This window comes from Schistocerca piceifrons, chromosome 2, assembly GCF_021461385.2.
Source record: "Schistocerca piceifrons isolate TAMUIC-IGC-003096 chromosome 2, iqSchPice1.1, whole genome shotgun sequence".
Taxonomy (NCBI): domain Eukaryota; kingdom Metazoa; phylum Arthropoda; class Insecta; order Orthoptera; family Acrididae; genus Schistocerca; species Schistocerca piceifrons.
The window spans coordinates 636,562,903-636,589,257 of record NC_060139.1 but is presented as its reverse complement, the minus strand read 5'-3'; the positions used below and the strand labels follow the sequence as shown (position 1 = coordinate 636,589,257).

General features: G+C 41.4%; 1 protein-coding gene across 1 annotated transcript in view; it reads left to right on the top strand.

The window, feature by feature from the left end:
• The window catches only part of LOC124775683 (neuroligin-2-like), a 327,437-nt gene that overhangs the window by 121,689 nt on the left and 179,393 nt on the right, over positions 1 to 26,355 (top strand). The window contains exon 3 of the mRNA XM_047250511.1: positions 11,022 to 11,174. Within this exon, the coding sequence (XP_047106467.1) occupies positions 11,022 to 11,174 (153 nt within the window). The remainder of the gene's footprint in view (positions 1 to 11,021; positions 11,175 to 26,355) is intronic.

Here is a 26,355-nt window from a genome sequence, read left to right as displayed (position 1 = left end):
TGCTATCCCACACACATTCTCCATTCTCTGATCGATGTCTACTGGTGTTTGCCATTCAGCAGCAAACGGAAAGAAAACATTGAATAACAGCCCTTTGGTCCTGTTTGCCCGAATTTGGTAATAACGTCGCCATAGTTCTTCGTTGCTCCGTTTCTACAGTTATGGCACGCACGTGAGAAAAACTTTAATTTCGCACTATTCTCTTGTCTTACACACCCGCATCGAATTAGCGGTACCTTGCATAAACTCTGCAGCAACGTTCACAAACGGAAAGTTTTTGATCACCACTTATACACAGTGCTCTTTCTCCTAAGAGACTTCAGTAGCATTGTCTCTGGTGTTTCAGCAGGTATGTTCAGGTTTATTTTTGCATTGTGTAGATGGAGTGAACCTAAACAATTACCGCTGTTCACTTCTTCCATACGACGCCCAGCGCCAGCAGAAAGCTTCGGTCTGTTCCCCATTACAAACAAAATTATGTCTGAATCGTAATTTTACGTGCCCGTTCAATAGATCGCTCACAGATTAATCTGGTACAGTATTGGTTTTATCGATGTATATTAAGAAGGACTGTAAGACTCGAAGAATAAACAGCATTTAGCACCAAATCAATTACGCTGCATGCTTGGCGCTAGCTGTCATTGCGGTTAAAATGGTTCTATTGGCTCTAAGCACTATGAGAATTAACATCTGAGATCATCAGTCCCCTAGACTTAGAACTAATTAAACCTAACTAACCTAAGGACATCACACACAACCATGCCCGAGGTAGGATTCGTAGCAGGTAGCAGCTGCGCGGTGCCGGACGGAAGCGCCTAGAACCACTCGTTCACAGCGGCCGGCTGTCATCGCTGTCCAGGGCGTAGTGACATTGCTGGAGCATTGGTTGTTTCTCGTTTTTACGGCCCGTGTTAACACATGTTGATTAAACGACTATCGGACTGGACTAATCTGAGACCGCTCTAGCGAATGGGGACGTAAAATTACGATTTGAAAATAATTGTGCCCGTAGCGGGAAACAAACCGACACATTTCGTCGACAGTGGGCATCGCGTGAAATACGTGATGAGCAATATTTGTTTCGGCTGACTTCAACTGAACATTCCAGAAACAGAGCTGCAAATAACTGCTGAAAGATCAGAGAAAGTGCGCCTGATGACTCTTCTGAAAGACGCCCTGTATATGAATAAGAAGCTTAAGCTGACTGAAGATTTTCGATCGTTCTGTGTACAAATCTTGCGGCCAGTAGAGGAGTTCTGCTCCAACTTTTAGTTACTCCATGAAAATTAATCTTGCCAGAAAATCGCTTCACGGGTGGATTAACCTTTCTCATCCACTAACGTCGGGTCTTTGAGAGTGCCTACTGTTTTCCATTCGGTTTTAATATTTAAAGCTTTTCCTCGCCTAAGTAAAACTAAGCAATCTCATGCTTACTGCTCAACACATTTATTTTATTGTGGTAAGTATCTCAGGAAAACACACATAAAAATTAAAGAAATGATATCTCCCGTCTAATGTGCATGAAACGAAATAAGAATCTTAGCATTACCATTCGGATTCCTGGCGGAAATGGGGCCGTGTCAGTGACATTACCACCAAATCACAGAAGCGATGATCCTCCCTGTGGCATAACTGTCGCTCACTAATTGGTGCGAGCAAACTGGCAAGGAATTCAGCAATCCTCTGGGAGGCGCCTCATTAAAATTAATCACGGAACGAGGCGCGGCAACCCGACAACCGTGATGGAGGGAAGGGAACAGAACAGGGCCACCCGCCGAGGCGGAAGGCGGAATCCAATTTTTGGGGCTCAAAGTTGCGCTTAGTGCCCCGTCCACTTACGAAGCCGCCAGCTCTACCGACCCCGTGAACAGACTGCTCTTTTAATCTCCTAACCACTATAAGCTTTTATTATCTGCCGAAAGTTTTCAAAAAATTCCCGAAGAGGATTTGAAAGAAAGAACGTTATTCTTTAATTGATTTTCTGGAGAGATAGCGCTTACCAGGCCTGCGGCTGTATTTCGGCTTCTTTCTATAGCCCAATTTATTTTCTTCTTGTGCCATGTTCCTTTACAGCATCAATGTCCGTCCCATTAATCTCTCGATCAAGCTACACAGCACGGAATATGACAGAAGGAAGCACAAAGCTTAAACATATAGCACTTCCGTGATCCGCAAACATATTGAACAATCTTAGTACAACGATTACCAACAATTCTATTGCTGTGTGTGCACGAGTCTGGCTGTTATCATTGTGCTTACTTACTTCTTTAGCTTCTTGTTCAATGACATTGGTTACTCCATAGCGTAATCCAACTAGTGCCTAGTATGGAAATTTTTGCACCAAGTCATGCTGGAGAGTAATGCTTCCCAATTTGTTATGTAAAAAATCTCTTGGAGGTTTTCAAATAAAACAAACGTTCAGCTTGGGGTTGAAGCTCTTTTCTTCCGTGTTTCCTTTAACAATACGTATGTTTTTGGATAGGGTCCGCCTCTAGCAAAACACAATTTTGTTTTTGAACCCAAATATGTTCCACTGCAGTTGCAGCATCTTCAGTGGTTTTTATTTTCCATCTGTTACAGATATAACAGTTTGTATACATGTAGGTATTAGTTTTTAAATCGTAATTACAGATATTTGAAAATAACACATAAATTACGAATTCATACCTTTTTACCACATGGTGTGGTTTTTCTGATGTGGAAATTTATCCCAACCAGTTTGTTGATTACTTTGCCTTTGAATCTTTGAGTTTGTTCATGGAGCGACAGACTCACGTATGCTTGCACCGTTTCAGCCGTATCAACATGAAGTCATCAAATATGTTTAAGTTTTGGAAACAGATGAAAATAGGATATGAGGAATTAGGGACTGTGTGGAGGTTTATCTCCGGTAGTGAACCCAAGGTATCCGATTATTGTAAATGTCGGACTGCTCTTGCATGGTCTGACATTGTCATGTTCAATATGTGTACGAACTCTTTGAATTCGTGCTTTCAGTTTTCTGAGGGTCTCTCACGCACCGACATAGTTAGTTTACACACCGTCTTGTTACACTTTACAATCCGGAGGCCCCTAGCAGGAGAGGGTTGCCACCTGCATCAGATAAACGGGAAAGATGGACGAGTTACATGCAAGACATTTAATACTTCAACCGATATTTAGAACAAAAGAAAAAATTCGGACTCATTAGTTTTAAGGATACCGTAGTACATATAAAGGCATGTGTATCACACTGTACATGAGTAAGAACACTTTCAATTCCATAATCACAGTACACTAAATTGACAATTGCAGTCATCAAACACAACAATCTTCACACGATTCAACTGATTTACGAAGATGCATCTTAGTTTGAAATCTTCTTCGCTTTCCTTGTGAGCTACATGCAATTATGAGAGTTCATTGGCAACAGAAATATTCTTCTAGAAATCTTATGACTATAAAAAGTACATTGATTCCCACTGTTTTTGAAAATTTTTTTTATATTCTCCATAGCTCAGCGGAATACCGCTTGTTCTGCTATTGGATAAGATATTAATTTAATAAAATGGTACTTTAATATGTATAACTTACCGGTATAAGGTGAAAATCGTGTCTGGGATAAAGGATTTTGAATTTTGTTACAACTTAGGTTCGCCTGGCGCTCAGTGAGTGCTGCGGTATTCGAGGCGCTCAGTACCAGTCAAATACCAATCGGGAGATACTGTTACCTTAACATGAGGCCATTCTAGTTGCTTCACCACTTTACCCACTGGTTTCTCTTTTTTTAGCGTTTTCTATGCTGAAAATATTTATAGGTACTTTAAAAATACAGTAACGACATTACCTTTGTTTAAATTTACGGATGGCAAGTTTTGTAAAGCTTGTTAGGGTAAGGTCACCTAAAGCGTTACTATCAGAATAGTTTATATAAAGTTCATGAAAACATATGACGAGGTCAATTAACGCAGCAAATGCATGTAAATGAAAGAATTGGTTACGGTGTCTTACTTTACTGAAATAGCTGTACCGCAAGGCGGCCTAAAGAACAAAACCAGTGCCTGTGTTATATACGAGAACGTCATCCCATTGATCATATATCTGATGAATTTCTTTCTCTTTAAACAAGTGTGTTGGAAACTGCGAAAGGTGCCAGATAAGTATCAAAACTATATCAAAATAGAATTCTTTGTTTAAGTTGCAACCGTGATATTAGACATAAGCGATTCATTGAAAGACGAGAAAAAAGCACTGTGTTCCGGAGTGGTAGGGATACTCTGTTCCACCGCAATACAAATCTGATATACAGGGTGGTCAGAAACAGTAAGAAAAGCTTGCAGGGTAGACTGTGCAGATAAGTTATTGTTAACAAAAGAAGTCGATACTGTGCGCCGTTCCCGAGTTAATTAGCATTGAAGTTGCCAATCAGATTTTTCCTGCGCAAATGCAAACGGCCCGGCAGAGACAGCGTAGCCTAACGTGTTCGTTTGGTTTACTAAAATTAACCAAGAGATCGATAAGAGCAACTGACGCTAATTGTATCTGACGAGCCGCTTGAATCTGCACGCGCTTCGGCCTCACTGGCTCGGAAATCCCGCAACATATCGAAATTCTTCTTTAACAGTTATTTCTCAGTGCAGCCTATCTTGCACTATCCTTACAAGCTTTTCAGATGTTTTTGACCATCTTCAATAGTGAAATGAATGAGCGTAGCGAATATAAGAAAAAGCTACTTTCATGATACTCATACCTAACAACAGATACTCAGAACGGGACAGACCTCTTTAATACTTCGCCTGGTTGCTAGTATTCTCATCACATGTCACTCCTCTATCGAAGGACACAAAGAAGACGAGTGGACGCCGAGGGAGTCAACTGGACTGTACCAGAAGTTCTACTATTCCTCTTATATACCTGCGCGGCTGGTCCCGGCGGAGGTTCGAGTCCTCCCTCGGGCATGGGTGTGTGTGTTATTCCTTAGGATAATTTAGGTTAAGTAGTGTGTAAGCTTAGGGACTAATGACCTTAGCAGTTGAGTCCCATAAGATTTCACACACATTTGATCACATCTTATATACCCTGTTAACATAGTTTGGTTCCTGAAACATGTCATAAAATAAAGAGAGATTGAAAATCTATTCAAATAAGTATTATTAACAGAATGCCCTGCCATCGGACATCATACGTGGATATGCAAGGTTCTGTAACCGTCTCCCTATTATCAGTCTGGTAGCTGCTATTGAAAGACTCAAGACACAGGTGTACACAGAATGACTAAAGAGAATATTCACCAATTTTTACCAAAAAGATGAGTCGTAAGGACTGGCTTGTTTCGCGCACTGGAAAGAAACACTAACCCGTTTGGGAACCCCATACATCAACTTCATCATATCCAAGTAAAGAATAAGTACTGCCCCATGTGAGTTTAGTTAAATGAGAGCAAAATTATCTCTCGTAAGAAACCCATAACACTTCTAATAAATTACTTTACAGATACAGAAATAACAAGAAAAAAATCAGACTCCCGTCCAAAATCGCCGTCTAAGTGCGCATAGGAGCGGTACGTCATTATTACTACGACAGTCCTACGACTGACTAAATTTGTACAAAATCCATCTCGCCTCTCTTCCATGCTCGCAGGTGCAGGAAACTTGGAGGGACGATCTGCCCGAACAACAAGACGAATTTTTCAGTGATGCCAGACTACTCCTATCAGAAGACAAGAGAGACGACGCCGGTACCTTGTCCTCAGAAGTTTTCGTCGGTTCGACCTTAAAATATGAAGAAACGCGCCCCTCGATGGTAGGTGTGATAGAAACAATCGCGAAAGCGTTCGTTAAGGAAACGCACACAAATAACGATCCGTTGAGAGGCGCCTCAAGACAGCTTAGAAAGTTAAACTCGACTCCCACTCTCAAGGATGTGATGCAAAGTTGAGCCAAGGAAAAAATGGTTCAAATGGCTCTGAGCACTATGGGATGTAACTACTGTGGTCATCAGTGCCCTAGAACTTAGAACTACTTAAACCTAACTAACCTAAGGACATCACACACATCCATGCCCGAGGCAGGATTCGAACCTGCGACCGCAGCAGTCGCGCGGTTGAGCCAAGGAAGTTCACCACGTTGCATGTATTTGCAATTACAGCCACATTAAATAATCCCAGTGCTCAGCAGTGCTTAGCACAGGTTGTTACAGGTAGGTGGTGTGCTGAATATCGAACATACACTACTGTCCATTAAAATTGCTACACCACAAAAATGCTACAGACGCGAAATTTAACCGTCAGGGAGAAGATGCTGTGATATGCAAATGATTAGCTTTTCAGAGCATTCACACAAGGTTGGCGCCGGTGGCTACACATACAACGTGCTGACATGAGGAAAGTTTCCAACCAATTTCTCATACACAAACAGCTGTTGACCGGCGTTGTCTGGTGAAACGTTGTTGTGATGCCTCGTGTAAGGAGGAGAAATGTGCACCATCACGTTTCTCACTTTGATAAAGGTCGGATTGTAGTCTATCGTGACTGCGGTTTATAGTATCTCGACATTGCTGCTCGCATTAGTCGAAATCCATTGACTGTTAGCAGAATATGGAATCGATGGGTTCAGGAGAGTAATACGGAACGCCGTGCTGGATCCCAACGGCCTCGTATCACTAGCAGTCGAGATGACAGGCATCTTATCCGCATGGCTGTAACGGATCGTGCAGCCACGTCTAGATCCCTGAGTCAACACATGGGGACGTTTGCAAGACAACAACCATCCTCATGAACAGTTCGACAACGTTTGCAGCAGCATGGACTATCAGCTCGGAGATCGTGGCTGCGCTTACCCTTGACGCTGCATCACAGACAGGAGCGCCTGCGATGGTGTACTCAACGACCTGGGTGCACGAATGGCAAAACGTCATTTTTTCGGGTAAATCCAGGTTCTGTTTACAGCATCATGATGGTCGCATACGTGTTTGGCGACATCGCGTTGAACGCACACTGGAAGCGTGTATTCGTCATCGCCATACTGGCGTATCAACTGGCGTGATGGTATGGGGTGCCATTGGTTACACGTCTCGGTCACCTCATGTTAGCATTGACGGCACTTTGAACAGTGGACGTTACATTTCAGATGTGTTACGACCCGTGGCTCCACCCTTCATTCGATCCCTGCGAAACCCTACATTTCAGCAGGATAATGCACGACGGCATGTTGCAGGTCCTGTACGTGCCATTATGGATACAGAAAATGTTCGACTGCTGCACTGGCCAGCACTTTCTCTATATCTCCCACCAATTGAAAACGTCTAGTCGATGGTGTCCGAGCAACTGGCTCGTCACAATGCGCCAGTCACTACTCTTGATGAACTGTGGTATCGTGTTGAAGCTGCATGGGCAGCTGTACCTGTACACGCCATCCAAGCTCTGTTTGACTCAATGCCCAGGCGTATAAAGGCCGTTATTATGGCCAGAGGTGGTTGTTCTGGGTACTGATTTCTCAGGATCTATGCACCCAAATTGCGTGGAAATGCCATCACATGTCAGTTCTAGTATAATATATTTGTGCAATGAATACCCGTTTATCATCTGCATTAATTCATGGGCAGTAGTGTAATTAAATGAAAATAAAACTCTAAATTTCGGTTCTAAGCGAGATTTTTGCCCGACAAGGAATGCGTTTTAGAAGGCACAGACAGAGAAAAGACACTCTACGGGCTTGATACAACTGCGAAATTATATGAAAGGTGGATTGCCTGACGCGTCCCTACGTGACGTGTCTTCTGTTCATCGCACAGCATCGATGTTACTTTTAATAACTCCATGCGATAGAATCTCTTTACACGAAGTATTAGAGATTCCCATTTGTCAGTTCTCGACTTCAAGAAGGCGTTTGGCGTGCATAAGATTCTCGATTGTCTGAAACTGAGCTTTACCAGTTAAAGAGTTTCTTTTGTGTTGCGATTCAAATGTGGATCCTTGCGCCAACCATTAATTCTCTCAGTCATTTACTACATTGTGGTATTGTCAGTCCTTACACAAAACAGTACCGCGTTCATTAATGTTAACCTCAATCGTATGTACATTTCGTGTAACCGATGGCCTTTGTAGTGTGGTCCCGCCAACCCCACAAACCACATGTAGTATATACTGAGCTGTTCCACATCGTTTCAATAAAAGAGTCGTACAAATGCTCTATGGAACACGTAACTAGCTAATTTACTAACGGACAGCCTAAGAAGCTTTCGATGTTGTCTACTTGATCAACTACCGCATATTGGTTACTCCCGTAGCTTTCCTTCTGAATGATGACCTTTGTATCTACTGTGAAGACGGTCATAAGTATAGTCCATACTCCGTAAGCTCTTCTGCCTTTCGCACCCTTAAATGGCACGCTGAAAAGAGCAATATCTCTTTTTGGCTGCTCCAGTAATGTAATGTACTTACCTTATCTTTTACCTGTAATGCAACTCACCACAGGAACACTACAACCTGGCGATAAGAGCGGCTCTCTTTGGCGAGCAACAGTAGATGAACATATCCCAACAATAGGTGCTCGTTCTACATGCAGTTAAGACAGTTTCGAAAAGAATAAAATATTCTAGTAAATATGAGTCTATAAAAGCATATTTTATAAATTCTGAACACTTGTTGATAGGAGGAGGAAGAAAGACGTTTGGCTCCAGAGATAAGAATAGGAAAAGCACAGTATTTCTTACTCTAGATACGAGTCACTAGGAGCGTTGGGCAGTCTGCAGTCAATTTTGTTGTTCGAATTGTATTTGTAGTTTCAGTCGTCTTAATACACGTTAATGTACTGTAAAATACTGGACATCGTATATATTTCACCCACACGAATGACCTCACAGTTGGTGTGCAGTTCGCATGTGCGAATGTATTAGAAAACTTTTCTTTCTCTTCTTCAACCATTGCCTGTAACTCAGCACGAGATATATTGGATTTGTTGCTATGATGCAGCATACAGAAGTACCCTGCGAGATAGGGCTCTCAAATCTGAAATACGACGGCTGTTCGGAAAATAAGGTCTGATCGGTCACGAAATGGAAACCACAGCGAAAATCCAAAGAAGCTTTGCATAAATGAGTTGGGCACGTCGGTCTTTACAATTCTGATTGGACAGTGAGATCTTAAAGCTGCCTAGAAAATAGTGTCTTTCACCAAGAATAACTGCCAGCGAGAGATTTCGCCTGAATTATGCAGCCCACACAACGTACCTTGCATGGATTTCCTTCGTCATGACCATAAAATACTTGGCCGTGCACTGCAGAGGCAATGAGGACGTTCCTGCACTGTTGTCGATGGGAAATGTCTGATCATCCACCACACAGCCTCTGAATTTCATCTCTGCTCACGTGAATCGACTGGCTAGAAGAAAACATTTTGTCACAGGTAAAAAGCATAGCGAATTGGCAGAAAGCACAGACAGCGACATTCTACGATCAGGGTATTGGCTAGCCGGGGCAATGCTACGAGAAACACCTCAGTCGAAGCGGTGACCGTAGAGATGTACCTAGATGGTGTAGCTATTTGTTGCAAATAAATCATTTTTGATGTTTGCTGTGGTCTCCATTTCGTGGACAATCGGACCGTGTCTTCCAAACAGCTTCCGTACATTTAAGTCGTACAGAGCCATCCGATAAGTTGTTCGGCAGACTATTCCAGCGTCATTTGAACCAAGGTTCTCTTGTACGGCAAGCGATAAATAGTGGAGAGCTTCGTTCAGTCTGCACTCCTCAGATGGAGGAAATACCGCAACATTTTGGGAATCAAAATCCACTAACCAATGGATGACGGTTAGCAGCAGCGGAAGGTGTGAGTGTGACTCTAGTCTGGATGGTAGACCTACTTAATATTCTGTCAGTGGTTCTTGTGAAACCGATGATTTTGTTTACTGACGTGAAATGATAAGAGTTTCAATCACCAGCTCCTGTAGGCTGAAGAAAACCTCCATGCAACTCAGTCATCGATTGGAGCAGACGATCTTGCCTATCAACGGGAGCGTATGTGGTACCACTGAGATTAAAAGTGGCTCTTAATCGGAAATGCCTTCTTATGTATTGCCTGTCTTGCTGGACGGTGAACCAAGTCAGCAAAAGATAACACTGTAACATCTTCATTACGATTCCTCCACGTCTTCACTTACAAGACAGCCTGTCATGAAGCAGCCTCGGTCGTTTGTGAGGAATTCTGCACTTCCTCATTTTACACATAACTGTAAACGTTTCCTGAAGAAAGATATGTCTAGGTAGACAAACGAATAAGCATATGAATGCTGCAATCATTTTAAACAACATAACAGATTTGATTGAGAAATATGCGTAAACATCTGTCACAAACATTTTCTGAACACTAGAATGGGGAGGGAGGCCATTCTGATTGGTTACCTCATTTCCAGATCAAGGCTACGTAGACATTTGATTATAGTGCCGCTTGAGCAGACTGGTCTGCACGACTCCACTAAGCTATGGACAGACTATACAGGATCGCACATTCATTGCGTGTAAGCACGTAATGGATTGATTTCTAAGAGTCACCCACGCCCCTATTTTCCTGACACGGTATCCAATGACTTCTTCTGTTTCCTCGGATAAAGAAACTATTGCGTGACAGGCATTTCCAGGACGACGATGAGGTGATTTTTCAGGGGAAATGTTTCCCGGACAGCCAAAATGCGACCGTGTATAACTAAGGTTTCCGTGAAGTCACCCTCTTGTAGCAAAGAAATGTCGATGTGTAGAGGACACCAATTTTTTATGTGCAGCTCGATTTTCTCTGAGTGATACATCATCCTTTGAGACTACTGTTTTTATTCTCGTGTCATCATGTTCTATGTTCACGACAATATTGAAGTTAGTTTACTAGACGAGGGTTTACCGCGATTTTCGTCGTTACGTCTGTAACACACACACGCACCCCCCCCCCCCCCCACACACACACACACACACACACACACACACACACACACACGCAGATACGAAACACAGATGTCGCAGCTAAATGTTTAACTGTCGGCCGGTAATGTTTGCAGGGAACAGAGGTCTGGAAGCTCCGTATGCGGTGGTGGTGTACATCCACGGCGAGTCCTTCGAATGGAACTCTGGAAATCCATACGACGGCAGCGTTCTGGCCAGCTACGGCCACGTCATCGTCGTCACCTTCAACTACCGGCTCGGCATTCTCGGTAAGCGCACTGTTTACTACAAAAATGTGATCACGATTTTACGACACGAAATTTAGGAGAAATAGCCATGTTTTCAGTACGGAAACAATAAGATTAATCTGTTTCCCAGATCTGAGTTGTGAGGTCTAGAATTTAGCTGCTACGATTTATCGCCCGCTTTTCAATTTGTTATTTTTAATAATTTTCAACAAAAGTCCTTTTATAACATTTTATGTGACAGTGTTCTCATAAAAATTATTAAAATATTTTAAATGTTAGAAATATGTGCAGATGCAACGCCAGTCGGTGAAGAAATGGATTCCTTGTGGGATAAATCTATGACTCCGTTTCAGCTTTTTGACGGATAGCAAATGTGTGCCAGAACGGGACTCGAAAACAGAACTTTACCATTTGCGCGTAATGCTCCCACTGACTAAACTGTCCAGGCACGATACATCCTCCCATCACGGATTCTTTCATGGCAGTACCTCTTTCCTACATTCTAATCTTAACTGATGCTTCCTTGCATACCTCGAAATACTCATACTTTTTGAAGAAGAGGATGGAAAGAAGACGGTTTAAAGTGCTGCCGGATACAAGGTCACTAGCGGTGGAGAAAGAGTTCGGATTATCGAAATGTGTGGAAGGAGATCTGGCGCACTTGTTCTTAGAAGAATACATGTTGTAGAGAAATGTCTCATTTGCAGCTTTGGAACTGTTCTCAAAATCAATGTTTCACTCTGAACCGAAATGTGAGCTGTTCTCAAACCTCATGATCGATTAAATCAGTTTACCGCGTCATGTAATTAAACTTCATAATGAAGTAAGTTCCCTACCTAAGGGCTTATGCAACGAAGTTATGCTCAACAACAGAGATAACGTAAATAAATGGAAATCTCATGTTTCTGTACGTGGGAGGTTCGCTCTCGAGACAACTGTTAACTATACCTTACCCCAACATTACCGCTGAGTACGAAATATTCCAGTGGCTGCCGCCGCAGGCGGGAATGGGATTATTTTATTTTGAATTTCCTCATATTTGTTACAACGAAAGGAAAAGTTCCTATGCCACAATATAAAACGTGTTTAAAGTATTCTCACTATGTGTGTTGTTTTTCCCTAGACTAAGTACAAATGACAACTGTTGTACTATTAAAACGGGGAGAATACAGTAAATTAAACAGACTCAAAATCTTCTCTGTTGTACGGCACACCGACGTCGATTTTTCTCATTGAAATTACCATTTTGCGAAAAGTTGTAAGGAGCGATCAAAAAGTTACGGTCTGAGGTTGTTGCTGAAGTGTACACACGAAGTAGCGCGAAACCGATGCAAGAATATAAGCACCTAAATATTGGCAAGCGATCAGTGTCTTTCCGACGTGCGTGCAGTGTATGTGAAAACGGAAGCTATGGCGAAGTTATTATCAAATGTGTCGAAACAGAACTATCATGCCATTATTCCTTTCTTGGCTTACGGAGAATCAAGAAGGACTACGATGGAGTGGTGCCACACATCGTCCCCTCGTCCCAACAAATTCATCTACTGGAAAGGTGTTGCTCACCTTGTTCTCTGATTACCGACGTGCATTGCTTACTGATTTCAGTTAACCTCGTCTCTCTGTTACTGTGGAACGGTACTGCGCAACGCTGGTGAAATTATGGCTTGGATTTAACACGAAACGTCCAGAAAAACTGTGTCAAGGGATGCTGCCCCTTCGTGATAATGCACGTTTCCATATTGCAAATATCACAACGCAGAAGTCACGCGAACGCAAGTGGGAGACACACGAGGACCCGCACTAGAATCCTGTTGTCTCCACATGCAGTTATCCCACAGTCGCCCCTAACAAGGCGCTGAATGTTCGACGATTCCAATTGCACGAAAATCTGAAGCAGGCAGTTACGATCTTCTTCAAGCAGCAAAACACAGATATGTGTCCAACGGGTAATTCCAATGTGGTGCGTCGGAAGGAAACTGCCTCAATCCTCAAGGTGATTTTACATGACTGGCATTCGAATTCTTAACTGTACGGTCTTCGAAAAAATTAATTTCTGATCACGCTTTATGTAAGGTGGCATCATTGTTACGACAGTGACAATCATTCGGGAGGCCAACAGTTGCAACATCAGACTGTCACCGAGATTTAGGTTTCCTTTGTATTCCCTAAATCGGTTAAGGTATATCCGTCTGTCGTAAGGAATTCAAGAACGGAAAAAAAATTTTTACTTCTTGTTGTGATGGACGTCGGCTCCTTAAGATGCCTTAGTAAAGACAAAGACCCCCACAGCACCTGATTAAAAAGTTTATCGAAAACGTATTGAGCGAATCGCATCGTATGTTCACGGATGATACCAAAAACCGAGAAGAAATTGGATAACCACGAAAAGTCTGACGAATGGAAAACTGTACTTTTTTTTTTTTTTTTAGTCATAAGTCTTCTGACTCGTTTGATGCGGCCAGCCACGAATTCCTCTCCTACCAACTTCGTCATCTAGGGGTAGCACTTCCAACTTACCTCCTCAGCTATTAGTTAGACGTGTTCCAATCTCTGTCTTCCTCTACAATTTCTACCCTCAACACCTCCCTCTAGTAACAGAGAAATTAGTCCTTGACGCCTTAACTGATGTATCTTCCCTTCTTGTCAGTGTTATCCATATGTTCCTTTCCTCATCGATTCTGCAGAGAATCTCGTTTTCTTTACCTTGTCAGACCACCAAATTTTCAACATTTTTGTGTAGCTACACATCTCAAATGCTTCGAGCCGCTTATTTTCCGATTTTTCCCCAAGCCATGTTTCACCACCGTACAATTCTGTGCTCCAAACGTACATTCTCAGAAATTTCTTGCCCAAACTGTGGTCTGTGTTTGTTGCTAGTAGGAATGCCCTTTTTGCAAGTGCTAACCTGCTTTCTATGTCCTCCTTGCTCCGTCTCCAGTATGTTATTTTGCTGCCTAGTTTGCAGTATTATTTAACTTCATCTACTTCGTGATCACCAATCCTGATGTTAAGTTTCTCACTGTTCTCATTTCTGCTACTTCTCATTACTTTCGTCTTTCTTTACTCTCAAACCATATTTTGTGTTCATTGGACTGTTCATTCGATTCAACGGTTGCGGTGATTCTTCCTCAGCTTCGCAGATGATAGCAATGTCACAGCACATAATGTCATTGATATCTTTCGCCTAGAATTTTAATTAACTTCCTTTTATGTTCTTCGTCATTGAGTCTTCGATTTATAGATTGAACAAATGTCTTACATCCATTTTAATCCATGCAATTTTTACTTCGTCTTCAACTCTTATTCTTCCCTCTTGCTTGTACATGTTGTATATCCAGAATGAGATTTTCACTCTGCAGCAGAGTGTGCGCTGATATGAAACTTCCTGGTAGATTAAAATTGTCCTGCGGAGAGCTTCTGTAAAGTTTGGAAGATTGGAGACGAGATACCGCTGGAAGTAAAGCTGTGAGGACGGGGTGTGAATCGTGCTTGGGTAGCTCAGTTGGTACAGCACTTTCCTGCGAAAGGCAAAGGTTCCGAGTTCGAGTCTCGGTCCGGCACACAGTTTTAAACTGCCAGGAAGTTTCATGTTGTATATCGTAGGTCTATCCCTATATTGTGCTATTTGTATAACAATTTTTAACATATTGCTCCATATTACACTTTCGAACGCTTTTGACAGGTCGACAAATCCTATGAATGTCTCACGATATCTCTCTTCCTTTATCAGTGGCTAAGTCAGATTTGCCTCCCTCGTGCCTTTACCTTTCCTAAAGAAGAACTGATCGTCATCTAATACATTCTCAATCTTCGTTTCCATTCTTCTGTATGCTACTCTTGTCAGTAACTTGGATCTATGAGCTAATAAGCTGATTGTGCGATAAGTCTCACAACTTGTCGGCTCTTGCAATCTTCGGAATTGTATGGACGATGTTTTTTCGGGAAGTCAGATGATATATTACGAGACACACATTCTACAATCAGAGTGCTTAGCCATTTTCTTGCAACTTCAATGATTTTAGAAATTCTATTGGAATTTTGTCTATCCCTTCTGCCTCATTTCATTTTGAGTCTTCCAGAGATCTTCTAAATTCTGATTCTAATAATGGATCTCTCATCTCTTCTACACTCCTGGAAATGGAAAAAAGAACACATTGACACCGGTGTGTCAGACCCACCATACTTGCTCCGGACACTGCGAGAGGGCTGTACAAGCAATGATCACACGCACGGCACAGCGGACACACCAGGAACCGCGGTGTTGGCCGTCGAATGGCGCTAGCTGCGCAGCATTTGTGCACCGCCGCTGTCAGTGTCAGCCAGTTGGCCGTGACATACGGAGCTCCATCGCAGTCTTTAACACTGGTAGCATGCCGCGACAGCGTGGACGTGAACCGTATGTGCAGTTGACGGACTTTGAGCGAGGGCGTATAGTGGGCATGCGGGAGGCCGGGTGGACTTACCGCCGAATTGCTCAACACGTGGGGCGTGAGGTCTCCACAGTACATCGATGTTGTCGCCAGTGGTCGGCGGAAGGTGCACGTGCCCGTCGACCTGGGACCGGACCGCAGCGACGCACGGATGCACGCCAAGACCGTAGGATCCTACGCAGTGCCGTAGGGGACCGCACCGCCACTTCCCAGCAAATTAGGGACACTGTTGCTCCTGGGGTATCGGCGAGGACCAATTGCAACCGTCTCCATGAAGCTGGGCTACGGTCCCGCACACCGTTAGGCCGTCTTCCGCTCACGCCCCAACATCGTGCAGCCCGCCTCCAGTGGTGTCGCGACAGGCGTGAATGGAGGGACGAATGGAGACGTGTCGTCTTCAGCGATGAGAATCGCTTCTGCCTTGGTGCCAATGATGGTCGTATGCGTGTTTGGCGCCGTGCAGGTGAGCGCCACAATCAGGATTGCATACGACCGAGGCACACAGGGCCAACACTCGGCATCATGGTGTGAGGAGCGATCTCCTACACTGGCCGTACACCACTGGTGATTGTCGAGGGGACACTGAATAGTGCACGGTAAATCCAAACCGTCATCGAACCCATCGTTCTACCAATCCTAGACCGGCCAGGGAACTTGCTGTTCCAACAGGACAATGCACGTCCGCATGTATCCCGTGCCACCCAACGTGCTCTAGAAGTTGTAAGTCAACTACCCTGGCCAGCAAGATCTCCGGATCTGTCCCCCATTGAGCATGTTTGGGACTGGATGAAGCGTCGTCTCACGCGGTCTGCACGTCCAGCACGAACGCTGGTCCAACTGAGGCGCCAGGTGGAAATGGCATGGCAAGCCGTTCCACAGGACTACATCCAGCCTCACTATGATCGTCTCCATGGGAGAATAGCAGCCTGCATTGCTGCGAAAGGAGGATATACACTGTACTAGTGCCGACATTGTGCATGCTCTGTTGCCTGTGTCTATGTGCCTGTGGTTCTGTCAGTGTGATCATGTGATGTATCTGACCCCAGGAATGTGTCAATAAAGTTTCCCCTTCCTGGGACAATGAATTCACGGTGTTCGTATTTCAATTTCCAGGAGTGTATATCGACTCCCTTTTCTTCTTCTATCACATCATCAAATAAGTTCTAGTCAAAGAAACCTGCAGTGTATTCTTTCCAACTATCCTCCTTCCTCTACGTTTCACAGTTGTATTCCCATTGCACTGTTATTGTCACTGACTTTGCTTTAAGTTTCTGCGAAGGCTGTTTTGACTTTCCTTTTTGCTGAGCCTGTCCTTCCAACAATTATTTCGTTTTCTATTTCTTTGCATTTTTCATACGGCCATTTCTCCTTAGCTTCCCTGCACTTCTATGTATTCCATCATAAGCGGCTTATGTTTCTGTAATCCAGAATTTCCCCGAAATTTTTATACTTCCTTCTTTCACTGATCAGCTGGAGTATTATTTCTGTCACCCACGGTTTATTCACATATATCTTGTTTGTACCGACGGTTTTCTTTTCAACTTCTGTTACTGCCCTTTTTGGAGATGTCCATTCCTCTTCAACTGAAATGCCTACAGAGCTATTTCTTATCGCTGTATCTACGGCCTCAGAAACTTCAAGTGTACCATTTCATTCCTTAGTACTTCCGCGTCCCAGTTCATTGCACACTGATTCTTCCTGACTAGTCCGTTGAACTTAAACCCACTCTTCATGACTACTAAATTGTGATATGAATCTGCATCTGCTCCTGTGTATGCCTTACAATCAAGTACTAGATTTCGAAACACTGACTTAGTATGATGTAATCTAACAGAAGTCTTCCCGTTTTCCCGGCCTTTTCCAAGTATACCTTTTCCTCTTGTGTTTCTTGAACAGAGTAATCACTATTGCCAGCTGAAATTTGTTACAAACCTCAATTAATTCTTCTCGTCTCTCTTACCTAGTACTAACCCCATAACCTAACGTAAGCTTTTGTTTTAGTAATTAGTTACATCCGTATTCCTAACCCCCAAGACTATTAGATTTACATCTCCCTTTACGAACTGAATTTCCTGTTCAGTATTTTCATAGACTTTCTGTAACTGTTCATCTTCTGCTTACTACATCGGCATATATACATGAACTACACCTGTCGGTGTTGGTTTCTTGTCGACTCTGGTAAGAACCATCCTATCATTACTATGTTCAAAGCAACTCACTTTCTGCTCTACCTTAATACTGAAAGCGAATCCAACTGCCGTTATACCTTTTTCTGCAGCTGTTGATGTTACTCTGTACTCATCAGACCCGAAATCCTTGTGTCCTTTCCATTTCCCTTGACTGTTCCTCACTGGGTGTAATCTAAGCCTATGCATTTCTCTTTTCATATCGTGTAGCTTCCCTGCCACGTTCAAGCTTCTGACAGACCACTCCCCGACTCGTAGAACGTTATCTTCGTAGGTTATTCAACACATTTCTCGTGGTCACCTTTCCCTTGGCAGTGCCATCCCGGTGATCCCATCTGGGGACTATTCGTAAATCTTATGCCAGTGGAGAGATCATCATGACACTTTTTCAATTACATGCCACGTAATCTGTGGAGACACTTTATGTGTCTTTAATGCATAGGTTTCATTACTCATGTCGTTGATAGTTCCTAATTTTCCTCCTTTAGGGGTTGTTTCCCACCCTAGGGATGACAGAGTGTCCTGAAGCTATGTCCGATTTTCCACCCTTTTTGACAAGGCAGATGACTGAATGAGGAATGACTTTCAATGTTGGAATTCTTCGGCAGTCACGGCTAACGAACTCATTCAAAATTTAAGTGATGATACGGGACCGAAGACGTTTTGACTTTTAATCACAGACGGTAGCCGTAGAGCACGGGCGACATAGCAGCAGGTAAGGAACAAGCTGAGAGACGCGCTGTTAAGATCGTAAGAGTAACAGAAATTCTGTGGGAACAAAACTGGGAATAACTCGAAAAGAGCGACGTAGATCTTGGGACACTCTTTTCGGTATGTTTAGACATCATGAAAAAGAGATAACTGACATTAAAGCGCGCACAGAGTGATGTACATAGTTATTGTTCCTCGTTCAGTATGCTAATAGAATGGAAAAGAATGCCCGGAACAGCGGCTTTTAGGGTAATCAGGTGGATGTAGATTTATATCTTTCGAAAATGACTCTGCATATATGCTTCCAAAATCCGAGTTCTTGTTCCATGTTCAATAGTTTTATCGTCAACGAGACGTTGAAACCTAGATTCTTTTGCTCCTTACTAATTTCAGACCTTCGAAGATGTCAATGATTGCATAGGTATTATGCAGATTTGTTTGTTTCGAGCCTGAGGTCCATGCAAACTATAGAGTTTAAAACGTTCGTAGCCAGTAATATGTACACTGATTTCTCCACCTAGGAGAGTCTTTCTTCGGGAAACATCTACAGTTTTGCTCAATCTGACGAACATATCTTCTCCACGTATGAAAGATGTGACTCCATGCCAGACAGCCAGGAAACCCGAGACGTGCATCTGTAACGAAGGGATTTTAAACATGCAGTTTGTAAGACTGTTTAACAGTGATAATGCATCGTTATACTAAAACAAAATATTTGTGCATTAATAGTTCCTAAGAAAGGAATGAAAAGGAAAATACCAACACTGAAGCACAAACCTTCACTCAAATCTTGTTAAGGAGTTATGAAAATTTAGAACGTGGGTCTCTTTGATCGAATGTCTAAGATAGCTGATTCGTTGTAACAGTCACGGAATAAGAAGTCGAAGTGTTTTCCTTAAAAAGGAAACCAAGTTAAGACTGAAGCTAGATTCTTCGTATCTAATTTATTTAACATTGTAGCTTATAGATCTGAGTGAAACAGAAGTCTTTGTGAAGCTTGATTCACCACTTAATGCAGTACTCGGTTACAGAATGACAAAAAATGTGATCCGTGTTGATTCAGAAATATTACTTTACCGGGCGGTATTAGCCGAGAGATCTAAGGCGCTGCAGTCATGCACTGTGCGGCTGGTCCCGGCGGAGGTTCGTGTCCTCCCTCGGGCTTGTGTGTGTGTGTCTGTCCTTAGGATAATTTAGGTTAAGTAGAGTGTACGCTTAGGGACTGATGACCTTAGCAGTTAAGTCCTATAAGATTTCACACGTTTTTGAAATATTACTTTCACCACTGCAAATCTATTTAGACTTTTGACACTAGATGTGAAATACATTACCTCCACTTTAAATACCAAGACTTACCTCCTAAAGTTATTGGGCAAAAACTGTGTAGCAGTAACAAGTGCTCTGAGGGACATAATTATGACAACGTATTCACGTTATAACGCAGCGCATTCGCGAAGTGGGACCGTTTGGACCTGCAGATTAGATCTGAGTGTATTATATCGGATGGCATTGTAGAAATCAATGCCTTGGTCAAATGCTAATTTATTAAAAGTACGGGTTTCGATTTTGCACTTATCGTCAGGTGAAAAGAACGAGGAAATTTAAAAAAAAAAAAAACACATATCAATACATCCATAAAGGAATAATGGTTCTATTAAGTGCGGGGGTAAAGCAGTCAAACTTGAAAGTATATTCGAGGGAGGAAGGAGGAAACATTAGGGTTAAACGTCCAGTCCACATCGAGCTCATTAGTGACGGAGCACGAGCTCGGATTGTTTCAATGATTCGGAAGGAAATCGATCGTCCCGTTTTAAAAGAACAACCCCGGTATTTGTCCAGAGCGATTTAGGGAAATCACGGACAATATAAATCTGGTTGGTCGGACGAGAATTTGAATCGTCGTCCTGCCGAATGCGAATCCAGTGCACTAACCACGGCGCGACCTCGCTCGGTGCACAAACATAGAGTAGGGAGTGAGTACTTAACCCGCTGGGTTAGACAGCTGGCTCACAGCCAGTCGCAATTTTGAAGTCCGTCATTACATTCCCGGCTATGAGATGGGCACAGTAGCTATAAATACTTCTTAGGGTTTTTGATACCTGTTAATACATGGCGTAACGTGTTATATACAACTGGAAAGCCGAGAAGTCGAGATGTTTACCGGTGTCCAACACACTCGATTTCTTTCTATAATTTGGGTGTTATGAGAAATCGTTTCCAGGTTTTGTAAGGTTTAACCCTACAGCCCAGTCCCATCAAGAAAACATACTCCAGAGACTGTGTAGTGTGCAAAGTAAAGAAGAAGGAAAGTGACAACCTGTATGAGCGAGAGAAATATCTAGTGGTGTTGCATATGCTTGTACTTTTTCGGGTACATCACAAAAACAAAAAATTCTAAAATAGTGTTGTCTTTTCTCCTTATCACTTCAATAAGTCAAGAATTCCTATAAAAATTTTATAATTTTCAGAAAAGTGTGTAAAACGAAATTTAAATAGCAAATATAGGGTAGATTATAGGGAAAAATATTAGTAAGTCAATGGATTAAAAATCAGCAACAGTGGAGCTAGTAAAAACCATATTTTGGTTTTCTGATTTACTGCTTGCACGATTTTTAATTTGTGCTTTGGTGCGTCTTTTAGCTGGTTAATAGAATGAACATTTGATAAGTTGAACAGTTTATCATGGACGTTGTAGATGGAGAAAGCAATGCCAATGATAGTATACTTTTATTTTCAACTGGCATTCTCAGCCATTGTGACCATTAGGTAACTTGCTCACTTTATTTACACAGTTAATCCGTCATCTGTTAATTTATGAACCTCTTCATATATTTTTATTCGTAATTTTTAATTTATTAGGTCTAACGATGGCCCCAAAGCCGGAACGTGGCCTTTTATAATCCGATTGTTGTGTAGTGGGTAACTCGAAGCTCCGACCATATCCGGTAGTGAATATCTATTCATGAAACAAGCGAATCATTCTGAGGTGTTGAACAACCTTCATGTTCCCTACAGCGTAAGCCTACCTTTTTGTATACTGAAAAGAAAAACCAGTAAGAAGTTCTGCTATAGTTGTACCTACCGGTAGTGTTTTCAGTGTTCAGAAAACCGCCAATTTCCGCCATTAAATGTGTTATTGTTACAAACAGCATACTACAAAACTCCCCGGAGATGTTTCTTCAGCAGGTATAGAAAACATGCTTGGAACTAAATTTTATTATTTCTCACAGATAGAAGATGAAATGTAAAGAGCTCCTCCAGTTATCCTGAATCCAATGGTGAATTATAGCAGCTGAGACTCGGTAGCTCAGCGTAGCGTAATACTATCAGTAAAATCTATTGTGTGTGTGAGAATAGGTACATTATAATAAACCATTAATTTAAACTAAAAATTTCCACTGAAACAATAAAGAAACAAACATCGACTGGATCACAAATTTTATAACACACTAGTGGTTACCATCTGCGCTGCAGATCATCTTCAAGTCGAAGTGGGAACCATAAGAATTCAACAGCACCAGAAATTATACACGTGTGATATTAAAAACACAAATAAAAAGAAAATATTTTGAACCCACATTTATCTGGTTCCAGAAAGTGCAGTTTGGGAAGTTGGTAGAAAAATAACGTGAAATACAACTATTCTGTGGGAAAAAATTTGTACGGTCACGAACGAGTACATTGAAACACTGTAAAATAAAATAAAAATAATTAATACAAACTAAGATTTAAAACCAAAGCTAATGTAAAACATTTCAACATATATGAGAGAATACAAGCATTGAAAGAGTGTAATAAACAACCTCAGTGTACTTTACGAATCGTAAATTGCCATCCATATTTACCTATTTTAAAAGCCAGTGAAAAACTAACAGACATACGTAATTTGCATAACTTGAATGCTCCATCTGTGAAAATAAAATTTAAGAATTAGCCTCCATTATAACGAATGAAAATAGAAATACATTGATGACTCTTACAGTAAGTTAAAAAAGAGAAAAGAAGGAGTATAGTTACAAAAATAATAATAAATTTTAATAAATGGTTACTACAAATTCACGAAGGTGTTAAGTGATAATAGTTTTAGAAAACTGGTTGGCCACTATAGTGTGACACTTACCACGCAGCTTGAGAGACGAAACTTTCGATTTGTTTTTTCTGACAATAAATAATGGAATACGATTCTTCTTGGCCAACAAGCTAAAGAATCCTCCCTACAATGAAATGACTTAGAAAACGGAAAAGTAACCTCAGTATATGTATCTGTCAAGATGTCCCGTAAAGTGTGTTTCTTTTAAGTTACTCGGTACATATGTTCAATTAACTGCTGTTAACAAACAAAAAGACTTTTTAATGTACTACCAAAGAACTGGGTCTGCACTCGGGAACACAGACTCAATTTGACTATCTGGCAGTTAGTGAAGTGTTTCTACAGACAGAATTAGTAACAAGTTATTAACCCCATCATATAAACTTACTAACAACAAATGTAGCGCTGAAAGTATTTCTATATCTTTAATGGAAACCACTGAGACGAATTTAAAATTAACCATTTGGAGTTTGTCAGTTGCGTCCAAGTATTTTTCGGTGACGCTAAATACTTAAATAAACAAGTAGGAATAACAACAAAGCAATACTGGAACTGTCAAAATAGCGCATTGGGATATGTTTCAGTCGCTACTATATTTTCAGGTTTTTGACGTACTAGAATCGACAAACACAAAGAAATAATGTAAAAAACACTAACTACTGTCGTATAAACCGTGATAATATTGTTTTAATGGAACGCTTTCTAGATATAGAAAAAATTTCCTCCTTAATTTTGATTGAATTTGGTGTGCTCTAAAGCGGTGTCAGATGAGAGATTAGCATTCGCAAACATAAGAGAATTATGATGCAAACAAATTATGTGATTTACAGTAGAGGAACAAACTGTCAACATTAAACAGAAAAAAAAAAGAATTCAGTAGAGGGAATTATATGAAAATGTGGACAGGACTCACAAAATGTTTGACTTGTGGAAATGTATAAAGAAGTTGACAACTATCACTCACACGTGAAAGTTAGCCGCATGATGACGGAAGACATCTTATTAAAGAACCTATAAACAATTTGGTAAGCAAACGGTAACTTACATATGCCGCTTGCCTGATAATCAACAGTACTGAAAGAATGTACTACAGAACGTCCATTGACAGTATGCGTGGTGTGGCAGGTGGGAGATATCTAGTAACAATTACTCCATCACCCGAAAGAAGCACGTATTCTCAGGATGACACAGTTCGCCACCCAGTAAACCTTTTCCCTCCAAATACGCAAACACAGCGGAAACAACAATAGTTCGGAACTAGTGTCTGAAGGTAGCACTGTCTACCGAGGCTCCTTCCTGATCCTTTCAATATTGTGGTAAATTTATTACTCTTTTGAGTGCGTTTAATTTCTTCACTTTGCCGATAAGGAATAGGTTCAGTCTGTAACCACCTGTAGAATTAATGCAACAAAGCACAGACAGCTGTTCTCTATTAGGTTTACGTCTGGTTGCGCGCCTTTCAGTTTGAGGGGCTGAAGTCTCTTTGGAGATGATCTTCCAGTAGAGTCATCAGAATCTGCTTTGTTCTATCGCTAGCTGTATCTTCCTCTTTCTCAAGTTTAATTTCTGGAACCCCTAGCAATGGTTAAATTGAGTCACCCATTCTAACGAATCCTTCAGTCTTTCTTCAGTTTTCAGAATTCCATGGACCTCTCCTACTTTCTCTACTAAAATTGGACCTTAAACAGGAACTCCTCCTACTCTGCTAGAACCATAAATGCAATGCTTCTTCTAGTTTCACGTCTGTTGAAGTTCTCAGGCCCCCACTATGTGACGGTCTAGCTTAGCAGTCAGTTTTGTTGCAAAATTTACCAGTTCTTCTTAATTATCGTTTAAGTGTTCCTATGTTGATTCCAAACACTTGGGAGCGTTTTATTGCTGAATCGCTCATTTACAAATTGTCTGTAGTTTATAACCCGTGATCATAGAACAACACCTCTGCGTATATCTGTTATCTTTCTATCACATGTAAACATTGTTAACTTCAGCATCAATGTGAAATGTAATGTAGCCTAAGACCTATTTTCAAATACGCAGCTACTTTGCTAGAGATACCTGTCGGCAAATAGAAAAGTATCATCAGCAGAGCATTCCTCCTGGGAATGTTAACAGTATATCTTCTTTTCACATTAAAAAGAGCAACATTTGTGAGGCTGACCGTCTCAGAAGAAGTTTTCTTTTACTATCTGCTTGAAGTGACTTACATATTATAGACATTTGTCTCCAACAGGAAGGACTACACCAACAGTTAGACAGGAAAATGGCCGCGGACATGTTGAAGAGGTAAAGCCTCATAGTTTGCTTGGAGAGGAAATGGTAAACGATGCAAAAATACTTCATGAATGTCCGACATAAGAACTGCGGCCTACATCGGCTTCCACAGATAAAACAAGAATCACACACATAACAATAGATCTATTCTAACAGAAAACACATTCTTTTTCATTATCAGAAAATAAGTCAAGCTTGTTTCAGGGTGTATATCTGCCCTACTGTAAAGAACCAATTTTCACAGGAACTGGTAGATCCATCTAGCTCGAATTTGCGTCACATACTAATGACTACAGTCCCTTAGCACTGTATAAATTTTTAGCTTCTAAGTTAATTTAATAATAATATACCGCCATTTCTGTCAGATATTCTGAAACTCGAAAACTCGTTCATCGAACTTCCAGTTGACCTCGAATCATGAAATTAGCAAAGACGCACAGTTTCATAGTATAAGTAAAGGAAAGAAATTCGAAAATTGTTAATCTGTATCTATAGCATACGAAAGATTATTTTTCATCATTTTTAATGCACCTGCCTGGCTGTTCGTCTGTTAAAACCCATTTTTCGCTGAAGCAGATTGGTATATAAAGTTCAAAATTACGTCACATTCTATGGTCTTGGAGGTCTGAAATACTTAAGCTTCTGAGTCAATTCGATCTTATGATTCGGTCAATTATGTCTCAAAGTTTGGACCTCGTAAACCAACTCCTGTAGGTACCCTGTTGACCTAAATCATGAAATTCGGCAAGAGGAAAGGTTTACACTACACGTAAATGGAAAAAAATCCAGAAATTTTTAATGTATAGTGATATAACACGAACAGAGTTTTGGGTATTTTTTATCACTGTCTCTTTTTACCTGTCCATCGATTAAGGTCAATTTTTCCCGTGAATAGGTTGGCGTACTAAATTCAGATTTGTATCCTGGCTGTGTAAAAAAGTTAATCTTCAATATCATTGCAGTCAAAAGCTTCGGCCACTAATGGCAGACATTTTGATACTAGCAAACTCACTCAAACCGGTACTTACCGTTGATGTAGAATCATGAAATTTTTAAGAAGCGCAGTTTCACAGTACAAGTAAAGTAAAATAATATGAAAATTATTAAATTGTATTTACATCACATCAAAAATATCTTTCTGCCATTACAACATACGTCGCCAGTCAAAAGCGTAATAGTCGAATATTATTACTGTATGCAAACATAAAATGTTCGCTTCTTTTTGTATGTCCCTGCCAGTCTGAGGATCTACTGTAGAGTTTATGATCCCGATTTGGAATTTCCGGACCGATATTTTGCCAATATCCACATCGAAAACAGGCAAAGTTGTTGAGACTCTCGATTCCCAAGATAGAAGAACAAATGAAGTTTGCACGGAACCGCCAGTGAAGGAGTCCTACTCACAATACGTCAATTTTTGTAAATCCTACCAAAAGCCGCCGAACTACGAACGAATACTTTGCTCTGTGAAAATCAAGAATTTACGGTTAATCCAAACACATCAATTCAGAATT